At 41.8% G+C, this 14,890-nt stretch overlaps 1 protein-coding gene across 8 annotated transcripts in view; it reads left to right on the forward strand.

Moving 5' to 3' along the window:
* PIKFYVE (phosphoinositide kinase, FYVE-type zinc finger containing) overlaps positions 1-14,890 on the forward strand; it is a 64,695-nt gene that overhangs the window by 12,751 nt on the left and 37,054 nt on the right. For 7 of the 8 annotated variants that reach the window (XM_085066290.1, XM_085066282.1, XM_085066285.1 and 4 more), the window contains 8 exons: positions 925-1,096; positions 1,794-2,001; positions 4,394-4,483; positions 7,363-7,501; positions 10,141-10,298; positions 11,101-11,212; positions 12,653-12,800; positions 13,293-13,460. In XM_085066290.1, the coding sequence (XP_084922416.1) occupies positions 925-1,096; positions 1,794-2,001; positions 4,394-4,483; positions 7,363-7,501; positions 10,141-10,298; positions 11,101-11,212; positions 12,653-12,800; positions 13,293-13,460 (1,195 nt within the window). The remainder of the gene's footprint in view (positions 1-924; positions 1,097-1,793; positions 2,002-4,393; positions 4,484-7,362; positions 7,502-10,140; positions 10,299-11,100; positions 11,213-12,652; positions 12,801-13,292; positions 13,461-14,890) is intronic. The other variant, XM_085066288.1, reaches the window with a different exon arrangement.

Here is a 14,890-nt window from a genome sequence, read left to right on the forward strand (position 1 = left end):
AAACCTGGAGCATTTAGTCCCTCTGAAAAGGCTTTTTGCCAGAACTGAGCTCTAGCAAAGAGTGTTTCACAGTCAGAGTTGTCATGTGACCATTAGCAGTTGTCTCCATCCATGGTAGTTGCAGCTGGTGTGCTCAGAATCACAATTGAGAGTTTGTCTTGCTCTCTAGCTTCAACACCAAATGGAAGTTTTTAAGATGATGTTTTTCCTGTGGCTGTACCAATGCTGTAAATTAATATTTGTGTTGTCTGCTGAATGTGAATTTCACAGTTTTCTTCACATAGCAGTTAACCTGGAGCTTTGAAACAAGATCAGTTTGGGACACAGGGTTTTACACTATTTACTGAAGTGTTGAACAATTTGATCCTATAATAAAACTTCTTGCACGCACCTATAATCCTTTCAAAACATATCCCAACATTAGCTGTTGAAATGGTCTTTCTGCATTGATAATTTCTGATAACTTGATTTACTCCTAGATAACAGCTTCAACCTAATATACGGTGTTGTTTTTTTTTTTTCTTTTCATTTTTAAACTACTATTTGAGAACCTCTCATGTGCTGGGGGCAAATGAGAGGGGAGAGCAATCACTTCTTCATGTATTTGTTTCTTTTTGACTTTTATCTACATCACATGATAGTTTTATTCTGCTTTTCTTCCATCTTGGATCAAGGAGGCAATGTCCTACTGGATTTAGTCTCTTAGTTCGGAGCCCTCAGCTTTCTGCTTCCATGCAAAACCACATGAAAAATCCTCTCTGTGCGTTTGTGTCCTTATGTGCAAGAGTGTGTATACACGTGCACAGATGTGTGAATATACAAAATTTTCCTTCCCATGAGCAGAGTCTACAAAGAGTCATGAAATTAAATGTACTTATCTTATTTACAAAAGGAAAAGCTTCTATCTGCTGTCCTCTCTTGTAGGACAGTGACTTGAAGCAGTATTGGATGCCTGACAGCCAGTGCAAAGAATGTTATGACTGTAGCGAGAAATTCACCACCTTCCGGAGGAGGCACCACTGTCGACTTTGTGGGCAGATCTTCTGTAGTCGATGCTGCAATCAGGAAATCCCTGGAAAATTCATGGGCTACACGGGTAGGGTTTGTTTGCTGAGAAACAGAACATTCTCTGTGTGCTCAGCACTATCTGGGCTACGTTTTAGATCCTAGCATCTGCTAGAAAATGCTGTACAGATCTGTAGTGGGCTTCAAAATAAGGAAAAAGACTCGCAGGACCTAATTCTACAGGTTTCTTTATGAACAATGATGGATTGTGCCATGCCTACTAATTTTTACCACACTACAAAACACATTTAGCCACTATTTAACAAGGGTGTGCACCACGCAAAGTGTGCTTGAGGAAAAGCTGCTCTTAGTAACAGCAGTTTTAAAAGATGAGCCACATGTTTTAATTGAGGGTGAGGGGAAAGTCTTTCAAATACCAGTTACCAAATTCTAGACATCAGCTGGTATGTCCTATCTGGCTATTGTTCTGCCATAATTTCAGTGTGCACACGTGTCCTCTCTCCCTACCGCCATCCCCTTCTCCCTCCCTCTGCTTTTCTCTTTCCCCTGTCACTGATCTTGTGTTACGTATAATTTCCCTTGGAAAAATTCCCTGAGTGTGTAATTATCCAGGGTTTTGCCCTTTAAGAGAGGATGAGAATTAGACTTGCAAAGAGGTTTTGAAACAGAAAATCCTTCTGTTTCCACCACTATACACCTCTGATCCTGTAGGAACAGAGTAGTATTTGTTCCTGTTTACTTACACCCTCTGGTTCCCTTTTCCATAGGGGATCTCCGAGCCTGCACTTACTGCCGTAAAATAGCCTTAAGCTATGCACACTCCACAGACAGTAACTCCATTGGAGAAGACTTAAATGCCCTGTCAGATTCTGCGTGTTCTGTATCCGTGCTGGATCCTGGCGAGCCGCGCACACCGGTTGGGAGCCGCAAAGCCAGCCGCAACATCTTCCTGGAGGAGGATCTAACCTGGCAAAGGTAAAGTGAATGGCTTTGTGCTCAGCTCCAGAATCTCAGTTGTTTTCAGCCTGACAGTTACCTAGACAAAACCTGGTGGTTCCACCTGGGAAACTTAGATTCTATCTCCTGTAAAAGAATCTAATCCTGTGCTTGCTTGTAATATCTTTTTCTTCAAGTTGAAATGTGGAATCATTTGTAGTGGAATTTTAAATTATGTGCAGTTCTTCCTTTAACATACTGAATCAGTGATTTTGTACCAGTGACAGAGCAGGCTTTTATCTTCAGAGTTTAAAAAGACAGAACTAAAACCTTGAGAGGCAAGTCAGTGTAACATTGGTGCTTTACCTGACAGCTTTTGAATTGGGCAAGAGAATGTAAGAAATACTCTCTGTATAAGTAGAAGAGAAGTGATGGAAGTGACCGCCTGTTTCAGATGAAATGGGATTGAAAGGACACCTATAAAGGTTCTCTAATCTCCTTTTAAAGTATATTTATTCCTGTTGCTCTCAGATGAGGGGATCTTTATTTTTTGACCATGAGTAAAAGAGCACTGTACTTCTCAAGTGCTATGCAAGTTATTTTTTAAATACTTTGATTTAATTTAATGTTGGGAGGAAGAAGAAATAATCAAGTGTGGTATTTGTGCACATTTCCTTAAAACAGAAGAACAGGCAGATATGAAACTAGTGAGGTCTTGAGTCAAAACCTTTGTTTAACTGAGTGGTACTGTTGGTGGCGTGTGTCCCTCCACAGATATCTTCTGAATGTATTTAAAAAAACCCGTCAAACCATTTGCTGTCTTGAGAAAATGCCCTGAGTCTTGGTTTGCATGTTGCTTTTCAGAGTATGGTGCTCCTATCTGGAAGTGTTTAAATGATTAGCTTTAGGCCTAAATAAAGGGAAGTACTTTTGGTTTAATGTTTTGGTCATTTGAAGTGGTAATGTAACAATGCTTGGGATAAGTACAACCAAATTTTGAATTGGGGAATAAGTATGTATTCTCAGAATCTTCAGATGTACAAAATACTGAAGGTATTGTTAGTCTTGTCTTTGGATGTGTTTTTAATATCTTTATTATGACAATTCAGCAGCTTGTAGACATGAACATGTAAAGAAAGTATTTATATCTTTATTTTGGCAGCTTGTAGTACTCAAAAAATAATTCCTGTTGTTGAAAGGCTGATAATTCTATGGTGGAATACATAGTCTTTTTGGGAGACACTGAGTGAACGTGGGCTGCTTTTGTGTGTGAGAGGAAGAGAGACTTGAGATTAGGTGGTTTGTTATTGCTTTAGCAGGATTAACATTTTCTTCAGTGCTTGCTGCACTTTGCAGTGGGTTATGGTGCCTTTCTGAAATACTGTGTTTGGTAAGCTACTGATTGACCTTAAGAGATTTAAACTGAAGATGTTGAATTTAAATGGTGCCACAGGGGGAACTGGCAACTCACAACTTCATAATGGAGCAGAGGTTTTGTTCTAACAGTGGCTTCTGTGTGAGAAGTAGTTTGTTTCGGGGAAAAAAACTTGGAAGTTGTCTCTTTCCAAAATCTTGTATCTGAGATAAGGTGCTACAAAGCAGCGAGAAAAGCATTTAGAGGGACTGATGCTGCATGTACTTGTCAGACATTGCTCTACTCTTTGAACAGCTGGATCACAGAGTTCCTGCTTTAACTAACTTGAAGGGCCATGTCCTTTAAAAGTGAAGGAGTGGTGTACTCTGGGTAAGTGCAGCTACTCAGGCAAAGCTGCATTGCTTACAGTTTCTCATAAAGAGCATTTATCGCACTAGGAGCATTTACTGTACGGGAGCACAGCCAGTGTAGCTGTATCAGTTGGCCTATGGTGGCTAAGATCTGATATAGTTTTGTCAACAGGACTTTCTTTTGATGGTGTTCAAACATCTTCTGTCCTTCCTCCTGGTGTGGAAACAGGAGGAGGGCAAAGGTGGTCGTGATCAGGTTAAACAATTATGGAAGGTTGTCCACCTGTCTTGGCAAAAGCTGCCTGGCAGTAGCTATGGATAGCATTGCTTGGATTGCAGAGGTGGTATGCTGGGGAGATGGGGGCCATGTGTCTGTCTCCAAAGCGTGTAATGGCAGCCTGTAAGGACGGAAGATGTGTAAGAAAGGGAAATAGGGGAAGCAGGTGGGAAAGCAGGATAATACAAGAAGTGGGAATAGTCTGTATTGTTCAAGAGTTGAGTTTGGAAGAAGAAGACTGGAGCTCTGTCTTCCAGATACTGTTGGCCAACAGATGGGTAAAGATTTCTCTGTTCCCTCATTGATTTAACCACCACAGGTGTGAGAGAGACGTAACATGACAATTAACTGTACTTAAATTACAGCCGTTCTAATGCGCTGCATGTCACAAATATCTCAAACATCTCTATCATACTCCTTTCCATGCAGTTTGATTCACCCAGACTCTTCCACTACCACATTGTCTGCACGCCTTGGGTCTGTCCAGGAGGATGCAGGGAAGTCACCAGCTAGAAACAGGTAAACTGATAATTTCTGAGTATTTTCTGTTCTGGATGCACTCCTAGCACACTCTTTGCCTGTGTTTCCAGGCTTGTTTTTAACTGAATGTGCTGTTCCGTGTCTAAAATTGGACAGCACACTGCCCATATGTAGTGGTAAGGAAGGACTATTTGTGTCTGTGTTCGTGTTAACAAATGTACTATGTTTGAGGAACCTGTGGTTGGCTGCTGAGTTGGTCGAACAGAAGTGATGGTGAAGAGGACAGGAGGGGAAAGAAGTGGCTGAGGAAAGTACAGTTCTGAGGAACCTGAAGAGAAGGGAATAACACATACCTGATAATGGCAGACAAAAAGACTCAGGTCATGGAGGAGCAGAGGTGTAGTTTGTTTATTTGTTTGTGTGTGTCCCCATCGGCTTCCTTTGCTCTTACATTAAGGATAATCTTGTTGAAGTTACCAGGCTTCCTCAGGCTAAATTCCCTTCATAGATCTTTATGCAAGAGTGCTGGGGTGAACTTGGAAATGTTCATGAGAGCTTTAGCGTAATTTGTGAGTACTTGAGCTTAATCCCACTAAATAGGCTGGTATTAGAAGAACAAGTAGCTCCCACTTCACCGTGCTTTTACTGTGGTGCTGGTTACATGCCAGAGCAAAGATAATCCAGATTTCAAAGTTGGAATCAGGGGACATTCAGAGATTTTTTTATTTTTTTTTTGCATTGGAATTACAGGAATGCAGAATGTTTAGCAATTTGGAGGGATCTAGTAGGACCAGTGAAGACTAGGGAACTCAGCTGAGAAGGATGCTGGGTGTGCCTTTCGGAGAATGGACTGCTTGGAGCCTTTATCTTTTGGGTGATGGGGATGGTTAGGAGGAAGTGCATGCTAACTGTACAGCTGAGACCTGAAGATCTCACCTGAGGGAGTAAAACACTGGTGAATGAATGAGTACCAAAAATCAATTCTGAGCAAACATGGCAAGGAGTCCAGAATTAAAAGTTCAATGTTAAATAATTGCTGTGAAATCAAGAAATGCCTGAAACATTAAGGATGGTCTCCTGCTTCCCATTTGAATTAGTCTATTTTAAAAGGCCTTTGCTGTTTGCTCAAACATGCAGTAATAGGATGTTTCTAATCTTGACCTGGCAGGCCCAGATTGCTTATTCAAGTTAAATTTTAACTCTCTGGCTAATCGTGGCCTCACCAGAAGTACTTGTCTGTCTGGATGCGTGTAATGATGGAGGTGTAATATATCTCTGTTAAAAATTCTGAACTTTTGGAAAACAAGCTGTTGGCTTTGGGTTAAGCAGTGTTAGCTTTTAGATCTTCTCAATGCAGCTGTAGCGATTTCTGTGAGAGAGCTTGACTTTTCCTCTTTTCTGGATGAGATGACGCAGAACAGATTCAGGTTGAGTGCATTTAGATGAAGGTAGCAGAAGTTACATACTGCTATTTGTTTTCCCCGTGGGTGGGAAATATGTTGTTTGTTCTCAGTCTTACTTTTTGTGAGGAGGGCGAAAACCCAGCAGAACAGTCAAATGTTGCAAGCAGGGTTCAGACTGCTCCTTTGCAGGGCCTTCTAAAGGATAAGCATTTTCATTGCAAAATCTTCCCCCGTTTTTAGAAAAGATATATACAATAAAGACGCAGATATAATTGTTGATCATAAAGACACAGATATGAAATGTCACTGTTCTAACTTGCTTACACCCACATAAGAACTCCCTGCTGCTTACAGGTACATGCCACAGTTAAAGTGATTTTTGCAAAACCCCTTTATCAACCCAGTATTTCCTCCTCAAGAGACAGAAGAGAAAAAAGTGGTGATTTTGAGACTATTGTAGCTTCAGTGCTATTTCCTTCTAGTATAAAAGCTGAAATGGAGTGGCATTGCTTTTTCATGCCTGGGCTGAGCCACAACATCCATGGAGAATTTTTAAAAATAATTGTAATATATCTGTTAGCCAGTTGGCAAGCTCTCTGAAGTTAGCAGAGTTTCATTCCAAAGGCTAGAGGCTGGCAAACATTCTCATGAGATTGGTGTGAGCCCCTTCAGTCAGTTCAGCACTGGCATTTTGAGTTTCCCTGTTGATACATGCAGAAATGTTTTCCATCCTCACTCCTTAGAGTGCTGTTAGCACTGATAGCTTACACTGCATGTTGCTGCTGTGTGATAAGTTGCATTCTGATTATTCAGAGTCTCAAGTCTAGTTGTGGGTTAATGGAGCAAAAGGTATCTGGAACTTGTATTTGCATTTGTAACTTCGCAATGATAATTGCAAAATGGTGTGTTTGTGCTGGAGTGCATAGCTAAGATTTCCTAACAGCTGGGCTTAGATAAGGGGGATGCTCCCTATTGCAGGAAAATTGCCAGCTGGTGTGACCTCCATTTGCAGAAAATGGTTTAGCCTCTCTGGGGAACAAGTGCTGAAACTTCAGATTCTGCAAGCTTTCAGCCATATATTTGAGAGCTGAAGACAAGGAATTTTAAAGGGGACAAGGAGAGGGCGAAATCTCAGTGCTCTGTTACAGGGATCCTGGTGTTGGCCACCCTTGCTGACGTTTGTCTTGCCTCCAGACTGCTGGAGCTTCTAATTACCCAGCATCCCATCCCTTCCCCAGTCTGTTTAAATACAGACATATATGAATTGGAGTGCCTAAACTTAGTTCCAACTACTTCATACAAAGAGCTTTACAGAAGTTTATGCTTACCTTAGCAGTTGCTTCCTAGGGAGCCTTTCTTTGACATGTGAGGAAGCATTAAGCAGTCTGTACTGACAAGAGTAAACAATGTCACAGCCTTAAGCTGATTTTTAGTATGCTATAAGATAAAGGCCCACTGTGGTGAAGCACCAGCCAACAAACACTTGGATTTCAATTTTTCTCTTTTCCGCTGCAGGTCAGCCAGCATCACTAACCTGTCTCTGGATCGGTCGGGGTCACCCATGGTGCCTGCCTACGAGACATCAGTCAGCCCCCAGGCCACACGCACTCATATGAAGGCAGAGACCAGCGAGGATGAGCGCAAAATCCTTCTGGTACCTTTCAGACTTCTCTCTGCCTTGCTCTGTGAAGTTTGCCTTCCTTGTGTCATGCAGCAGGAGTATTTTGCTGCCTTTTAAGGCTCTTCTCTAAGCACTTGTACCTGGATCTCTCCTCCAGGTGGAGCAGAGATGGAGAATATTGATGCTGCTTTGGACATTACTGTTTTCTTGAAATAAATCATAGTTTCACGGGGTGTTTGCATACAAATGTTTACAGTTTTGGTCTTGCTAAGCGTGTTAAGCAGTATGGAGTTGGCATATGGTGGGTCCTCCTGGGTTAAACCTGTCATGGTTGCAGCTGTAATGCGCTGGCCTGGTTTTGTATTTCTTCAAGTTGAGATTTTGTCTTTCATAGGCCATGTAATGGGGAGGTTTACGTGGCTGCTTTGAAATAGTTACACCATGATGAATAAATTAAAGCTATTATAGTTTATTGGGCCAAAACATAATTTGGCCCCTATCTTTCTTTGCAGAATAAGTAAAAGATTTTGTAGAAGGTTATAATGACATACTTTTTAAAAGAAAAGTCCATGTGCAACAGTGTTCTGTGTAATCCTATTATCCCTTCCCCACAGAGGCAATGTTGTTGGTTGCAGTTACTGTACAAATTTCAGTAAAAAACTGTTTCTTTTCTTTGAGGGAAGGAAAGGGAAGTGTTTCCAGCAAGTGAGGCAAAGCAGTTGCAGAGAAGGGAAAGGCAGTGTTTTTGCATATTAAGAGATTCAAGATTGTGCCCCATTGCCAATTTAAAATTGGGAAAGCTCAATCTGTGTTACCAAGTTCTGCCTGCTGTATGCTGTATGCATACAAGCCTGCCTGCGTGTGTAGAAACACTAACTCCTGTTTAGTTGCAGAACTCCTTTCTAAGTTGCTCTGTAAATGGATAACCACATGAGGGAGAAACATGTTTAAGGTACATCTTTTTGCCGCCCTGCTTCATGCATGTGTGTTAATGCAGGAAAAAGGAAATTCAAACCTCTGTGAGTGCAACTTGAAGCAAGATGTTCAAGTCCCAGTGCAGTTCAGCTTCACATTGTTTAATTTTTTATGCATTTTCTTTCTTGAGGAAGAAGAGGACCAGTACTGTGTTGTTCATGTAATAGCAGAAGACACAGTGACAATTAATGTAGAATTTTCTATGCATTCCCACTGTTTAATGCCCTTACCATGTAGTGTTGACCCTAAATCAGGAGTTAATTTAAAGCTTAACCTAGTCCATTCAGAACACTAATGAACTTTGTTCATAGAATAAAGGTAGGTGAGGTTGTAATCATACTGGGATAAGCACATACTTCAGTGAACTAGAGGTCAAAATCCTTGAGTTGAAAGAATTTGCTTTGTTCTGCCAATTTATTTAGTTTACTGTATTCACCAGTTCAAGACAGCTGAACTGTGGAGACTGCAGTTGCATCAAATTGTGTGATCCTGTCATATTCAGTTACTAATCCATTTGACTCTGTACCTGGTATGGAGGGAAGCTGCTGACATTGGTTTTAGCATGATACCAATGACAGCCACTGCTGGGACTGAAAGCAGAAAGCCAGTCCAGTAATAAAACTGGAGCAAAACTCTTGGGCCTCAGGGCACCCTTTGGAATGTGCAATAATGTGGGTCTGACAGTTAACTGGAAAGTCAAAACCAGTTAAAATTTAATTTAAGTTCTGTTACACAAAAATAGAACAAATGAGGCATTTGAGAAAGTAAGCTGCAGCATCTTTTCTCCACACCTTGAGAAGTTAAAGGTTGCTTGCTCAAAGTAGCTTGCTCAAAATTGAAGGTGTTGCTTGCTCAAAATAATCCCAGATCCCAGTTTCCACCTGCAACAACAGCTTGTGCTTTGCTAAACTAGGGCACATAGGGGAAGGCAAAAGGGGCCAGGTGCAGAGAGACAGCTCAGTTTGGATACATCACAGCCTACAGAAGAGTTGGCACACAAGTTTAACAGGCTCCAGAATAAGTTCTAGGTATAGGCTGAAATGTTCCAGGTGGCGAGGGGAAGAGATTCACAGATGCAAAAATGGTTGAGTTGGGAGAATTATATGCATTTTTTTCTTAGTGGCCAAAGCTAACAGTATCTAAAAAAGGCTTGATAATGGGCAGTACAAAAATGGATTCTCAATAAGAAATGGTATGCTAGCAGTGGGCATTGCTGTGTTAAGTACTTGCTTTATATCTGGTCTTGATATTGGACTAGTATGCTTCACAATGCCTGGGTTGAGCACAGATTATACAGATAAAACCTCCTTGCCAAGGATGAGTTTTCATTGCCCTCTATGTTTGCTCACACCTCCTGAGTTTAAGAATAGAGTGCAAGAGGGCAGTAGTGAGGACATAAGTATCTTGCAGGCAGTACAAAATATTGCCACATGAAAACCCCCTTATCTCTAAGGGTACCCACTTTGGTTTTTTTATTGTTCCGAACTGGATATAAACGGAAGGAAATAAGGAGCTGTTTCCATATCTGTTTGCTATTTCTGTTTGTACCTTTGCATAGGTTGTGCAGAATGGCTTAGATTCTGTGCCTATTTGTGGAGGGCTTTTGATCTAGAAGCTGATCTGAAGCCCTTGGTTGATGCCCTTGGAACCAGTGCTAAGATTAGACTGGTAATTAACTTGCACATCTCCCTGTCCAGGACTCAGTCCAGCTGAAAGATCTGTGGAAGAAAATCTGCCATCATAACAGTGGGATGGAATTTCAAGACCATCGCTACTGGCTGCGGACACATCCCAACTGCATTGTGGGAAAAGAGCTGGTCAACTGGCTCATGAGAAATGGGCACATAACCACAAGGTACCCCTGATGCTTTAGGACACCAGGTGTCCTCTGTCTGCATGACAGGAGGTTGTGAGTTTGAGCTGATACAGGGTACCTTACAGTGCAGCAGCAGGCCCCTTTGCAGGGAGATGAGAGAAAATTCAAATCTTTCCTTTGCTTTGCCTACCAGAGCAGGTAGCATTCTGGCTCCATGTGGCCCAAAACAACAGGGCACAGGAGGCTGTCTGGTTTGGAAATCAGTATGGGAGGTAGCTTATGGGACAAGTAGAACTCTGTTGGAGAACAGTGAGTGTATTACAAAGATTGTCCAAAAATGTTCACTGGTACTCCAAAGAGCAAGTCTGCCTCTGGGATCAGAGATCACTTTTAGTGTTTGACAGCTAAATTTTTGGTGGAGCTGGCAGACTCATAACTGTGTAGGTGAATATAAACAATCTTATGTATTTAACTGTGTGAAAGTGGGGTAAAACGGAGATGGTTCTTAAGTGCAGAGCAGCAGTTCTCCCTCAGAGATCATCAGTATACATAACTCAAGTTAATATTGGAGGAGCACAAAAAAGGTGTCTTAATCATATTCTGGACACCTCAGCTGAGTTCAGAGTACTGGCAGTCTCTTTATCTAGCTCCATGCTTGAACTAGAACACTGTGCTGCCTCACCATAGTATTTTAAATAGTGTCTGTGTAAACATGGGAATGGGATACTGACAGGTCAAATAGTGCATAGCAAACGACTCTCTCCTTTTGTAGTGCTTCTATCCTAAACCATACATGTTTAGAGTAAGAGTTAAAAAACCATCTCTATTCTTCTACTTCCAGGGTTCAGGCCATCGCGATAGGACAGGCACTGGTTGATGGACGTTGGCTAGAATGCGTCAGTCATCATGATCAGCTCTTCAGAGATGAATATGCTCTCTACAGACCATTGCAGGTAAAAGGAATAGAAAAGCTGAAAGATATGGTTCTTCCTGGATTTGGCTGCTGACTAGAATATTTTCTAATCCTGTTCTCTACAGCTGACGTATGTTTCCTAAATCAGGTCTACTGTACTGAAAATAGAGGTCCAGGACTTTTTCATTAGTGTTTAAAGCCTGAGGAAGTTTCATTTGCCCAGAAAGCTTTGGGGCTGTCTTCTGTGGAGTATGAGTTGTTACATTTGGTGTTTCCTAAAGTGAAGGAAAGAGTCTTCAGAGGCCAGTGCCTCTCATGGTGGGCATCTTCCACAGAGGCCTCGAGATGGCACAGTCTGTGCTTGTGGCAGCTGTGTTGTCATGTGCAGAATTAGAGTCTGTGTGCACTTACTGGTGATGGGGACACAATGGTGATCCTCTGTTTCAAAATTACTTTCTAAAATACCCATCTGGAATTTTTTTAATATACTGTATTGGTAACCTACTTCTGATCTCCAGTGATGGCAATAATAAGGAATTTAGTACCTCAGCCACATGATGCAAGTTTGGGATGGGGTCTTTGTCATGCCTCCCAAACAGGACTAGTTAGCTGAGGGGAGGCAGGGAAGTAGTGACCAGAGATTCTGTCCTACCATACTTCATTGGAATCAAACTTGCTGAGGGTAAGAGCATTCACCGGCCTGAGGGATTGCATTGTTTTTTTAGCTTGAACAAGATATCTCTGTAGCATCTCCCAACTGAAAGCATTCAGTTGAGAGTCTTTCATGTTCTGTAGCTTTTTACAATGAAGAATGGCTCAGCTGCCCCATGGGCTTCAGTCAGAAAGCTTGCAGCTGTTAGCATTTGTTTTCCTCATGCATTTAGCTCTTAGGCACAGTCATGTGGCTTCCATTGCGATGCTCTGGGGTTCATCTGGTATCTCAGCTAGACAGCTGTCTCAGTTTCCTGGTAAAAGCTTGCCCTTAACTAGCAAGTGCTTATGCATCTCTGTTTGTAACTATTTGTAAGTTGCTTATGTTACTGTATGTTTAAAGCCAATTCTTGTTCTCATCAGCTGGAAGCACTGTCTGATCTCAATTCTTCTGCACAAGATTCAGGAGAAATGGTGTTGTTGACTTAGTTGCTTGCTGCATTCACTGTAGCAAAAGGCATAATAGTGATAATTTCCTTTTGAGGTGTCTGGAGGCATCAGGACATCAGGATAGAAATTGCTTAGATACTCTTCAGGTTCTCTGGCACTCTGGCCAGTCTTTGCTTTGACACAGTAGGCCCAGCTAGGGCCCATCCTGGATTGAAACTCTTGGGGCTGTGTTGGTCACTCTGACTAACTTGGCTCAGCCCATTGAGAGTATCCTCTGATTTTTAAAATGCCTGACCTGCATATTAAGCATTTGTAGTAGGCTGCTTAATATTTCAGCAGAGCTGCACTTAACAACTTTTTTCCCTTCCTTGTCTTCTAGAGCACAGAGTTCTCAGAAACCCCATCTCCAGACAGTGACTCTGTGAACTCTGTAGAGGGCCACTCTGAGCCATCCTGGTTCAAAGACATCAAGTTTGATGACAGTGACACAGAGCAGATTGCTGATGAGGGGGAAGACAACTTAGCCAGTAAGTGTCACCTGAGTCTCATTCTCACTCTGCCTTCTCCCCTGTTGTCCCCAGTCCTTAGGACTTAGTAGTTTAACCGTGTCCTGCTTTACGTGTGTGTGTTTCTGTGTGTGCGCATGGGGCTGTAAAGATCTAAGAAAGCTATAGCCTGTCCAGTGTTCCAGTTTCTCACAACGGATACAGTATTTTGAATTTAGTGGAACTGGTAAAGCTTTGTACTTCTTATGAAGGAGAAGCATGTAAATTACTGCCGTCTGTTTCTCAGGCAGATTTCTGCTTGATTTGGGCCCTGTAGCAGTGCACTGAAGAATATCCAGTATTTCAGCATGCCCACATGAAGACAAGATTAGAACTATGAAAATACTGTATTCCTGTACTATTGCACACTGGTCTTTATGTATTAAAGACAATTTTTCTCCTCTCTGGTACCCCCATAATACCCATGTGAACCCTTCTCCTCCCTGTATCTTCCCCCTCACCCAACACTAAAAGACTCCGCCAGCCCTAGCAAGCGCACTTCAGTCAGCAGCTTCCAGTCCACAATGGACAGTGATTCAGCCGCCTCCATCAGCCTGAACGTGGAGCTGGACAACGTGAACTTCCATATCAAGAAGCACTCCAAGTACCCACATGTGCCCCCTCACCCTGCCGACCAAAAAGGTATGAGGTAGTCACCAGCTGGAGTTGCACATGATGGAGAGCTGGCCCTAATATTATTGACCTATTTGGACACTACTTACGTAGCTGTCTTACAGAGGGGAAAATATGATATTTAACTGGCACTTGCTTGCAGTTTTGATGTGCTCACCTCTGAGGAGGCTCAATAGACCTGTTCAAATGCCTTCTCTGCAGAGTGTGTAACTTCCCCTGTGACTTTCTCTTTGCCATTCAAGCAAAGTCTCTCACCCATGCATAACGGGCAGATCCACATATATGTTCTGGCTAACTGGGGTGGAAAAATAATCCACACGTAAACCAGTTTGATAGGTGACTCTACAGTTTGAGATGGAACTGAAAAAAGCAAGCAAGAAATAAAACTCCCAAGGACAAGAGAACAAGATTAACTTGGAAGAGTTCTGTGCTGACTTAAAATTATACCTTAATAAGTGTACATTTTAGAGAAGAATGATACTGATAAACAATAAGGCCTAACTTAATCCATATACATAGAGTTTGTTCAAGAGATCATCCACTTAAGTGAAGTAGGAAGAAATAAAATATGTGGTGTTGAAGAATGCTTTTGAAAGGTGTTTTCCGTAAAGAAGTGCTGAATTGAAAGAGTCTATAAGCAACATCCTTATGGAAGAAGTAATGTGCCTGCCTGTTGACATCTGCATTTTGTAAATGATCCAAGGGCTGTCTGAAACTGGGGCTTGCCACTGGCTTGAGTCTAGTATATTTTAGTTGCTTTACATGCTGGGTAGCAGTTGATGTCTTTGCTCTGCTTCCTTCATAAGGTTACATCAGCTTAGGTTACATGGCTGCTTCTAAGTAGTTTCTTAATTATGGTTTCACCCAATCCCTTTAGTATTTCCAACTTTAAAAGATGATCCAGTGTTAAATAATTTGTACTCCTTCTTAATTAATTCTTCTATAAAGTTTAACACGTCTCTTGTGTTGCTATGAATCAGAATGGAACAGTTGCCTTAAACTTGCATACAGATTGTGTATTCTGAAACTGAAATGGTCACTGAAGACAGTGAGGGAGGAGAAGTGGTAACATCTGACTTTCCAAATGTGTTAGATGTGGGACAGAGTGAGGCAAATTAGAGGGGACATTTATTGATACCTACTGTAATCATCTTTTGTTATTTGCTCAATATGTGCCTAGAAGGAAGGAAATCTAACTTCTTATTTTTCCCTCCCAAAGAGAGAAGCAGAACAGTTTCAAAAGTTTGAGTTGATGTCAGATGATCCGACAATGGGAATGGGTTGTCTGCACTACTGACACCAGCTCATTGTTGGTTTCTTTCAACGTGTTTCCAGCTGATGCCCTAATCAAATGAAAAGATAATGCATCTACACGGAAGGAAAGCTGTGGAGAGGGAGATAGACCAGTGAATTCCTTTTAGGAAGGAAGGGTGTTGGAT

This window comes from Lichenostomus cassidix, chromosome 7 (assembly GCF_008360975.1).
Source record: "Lichenostomus cassidix isolate B80296 chromosome 7, HeHo_3.0, whole genome shotgun sequence".
Lineage (NCBI taxonomy): Eukaryota > Metazoa > Chordata > Aves > Passeriformes > Meliphagidae > Lichenostomus > Lichenostomus cassidix.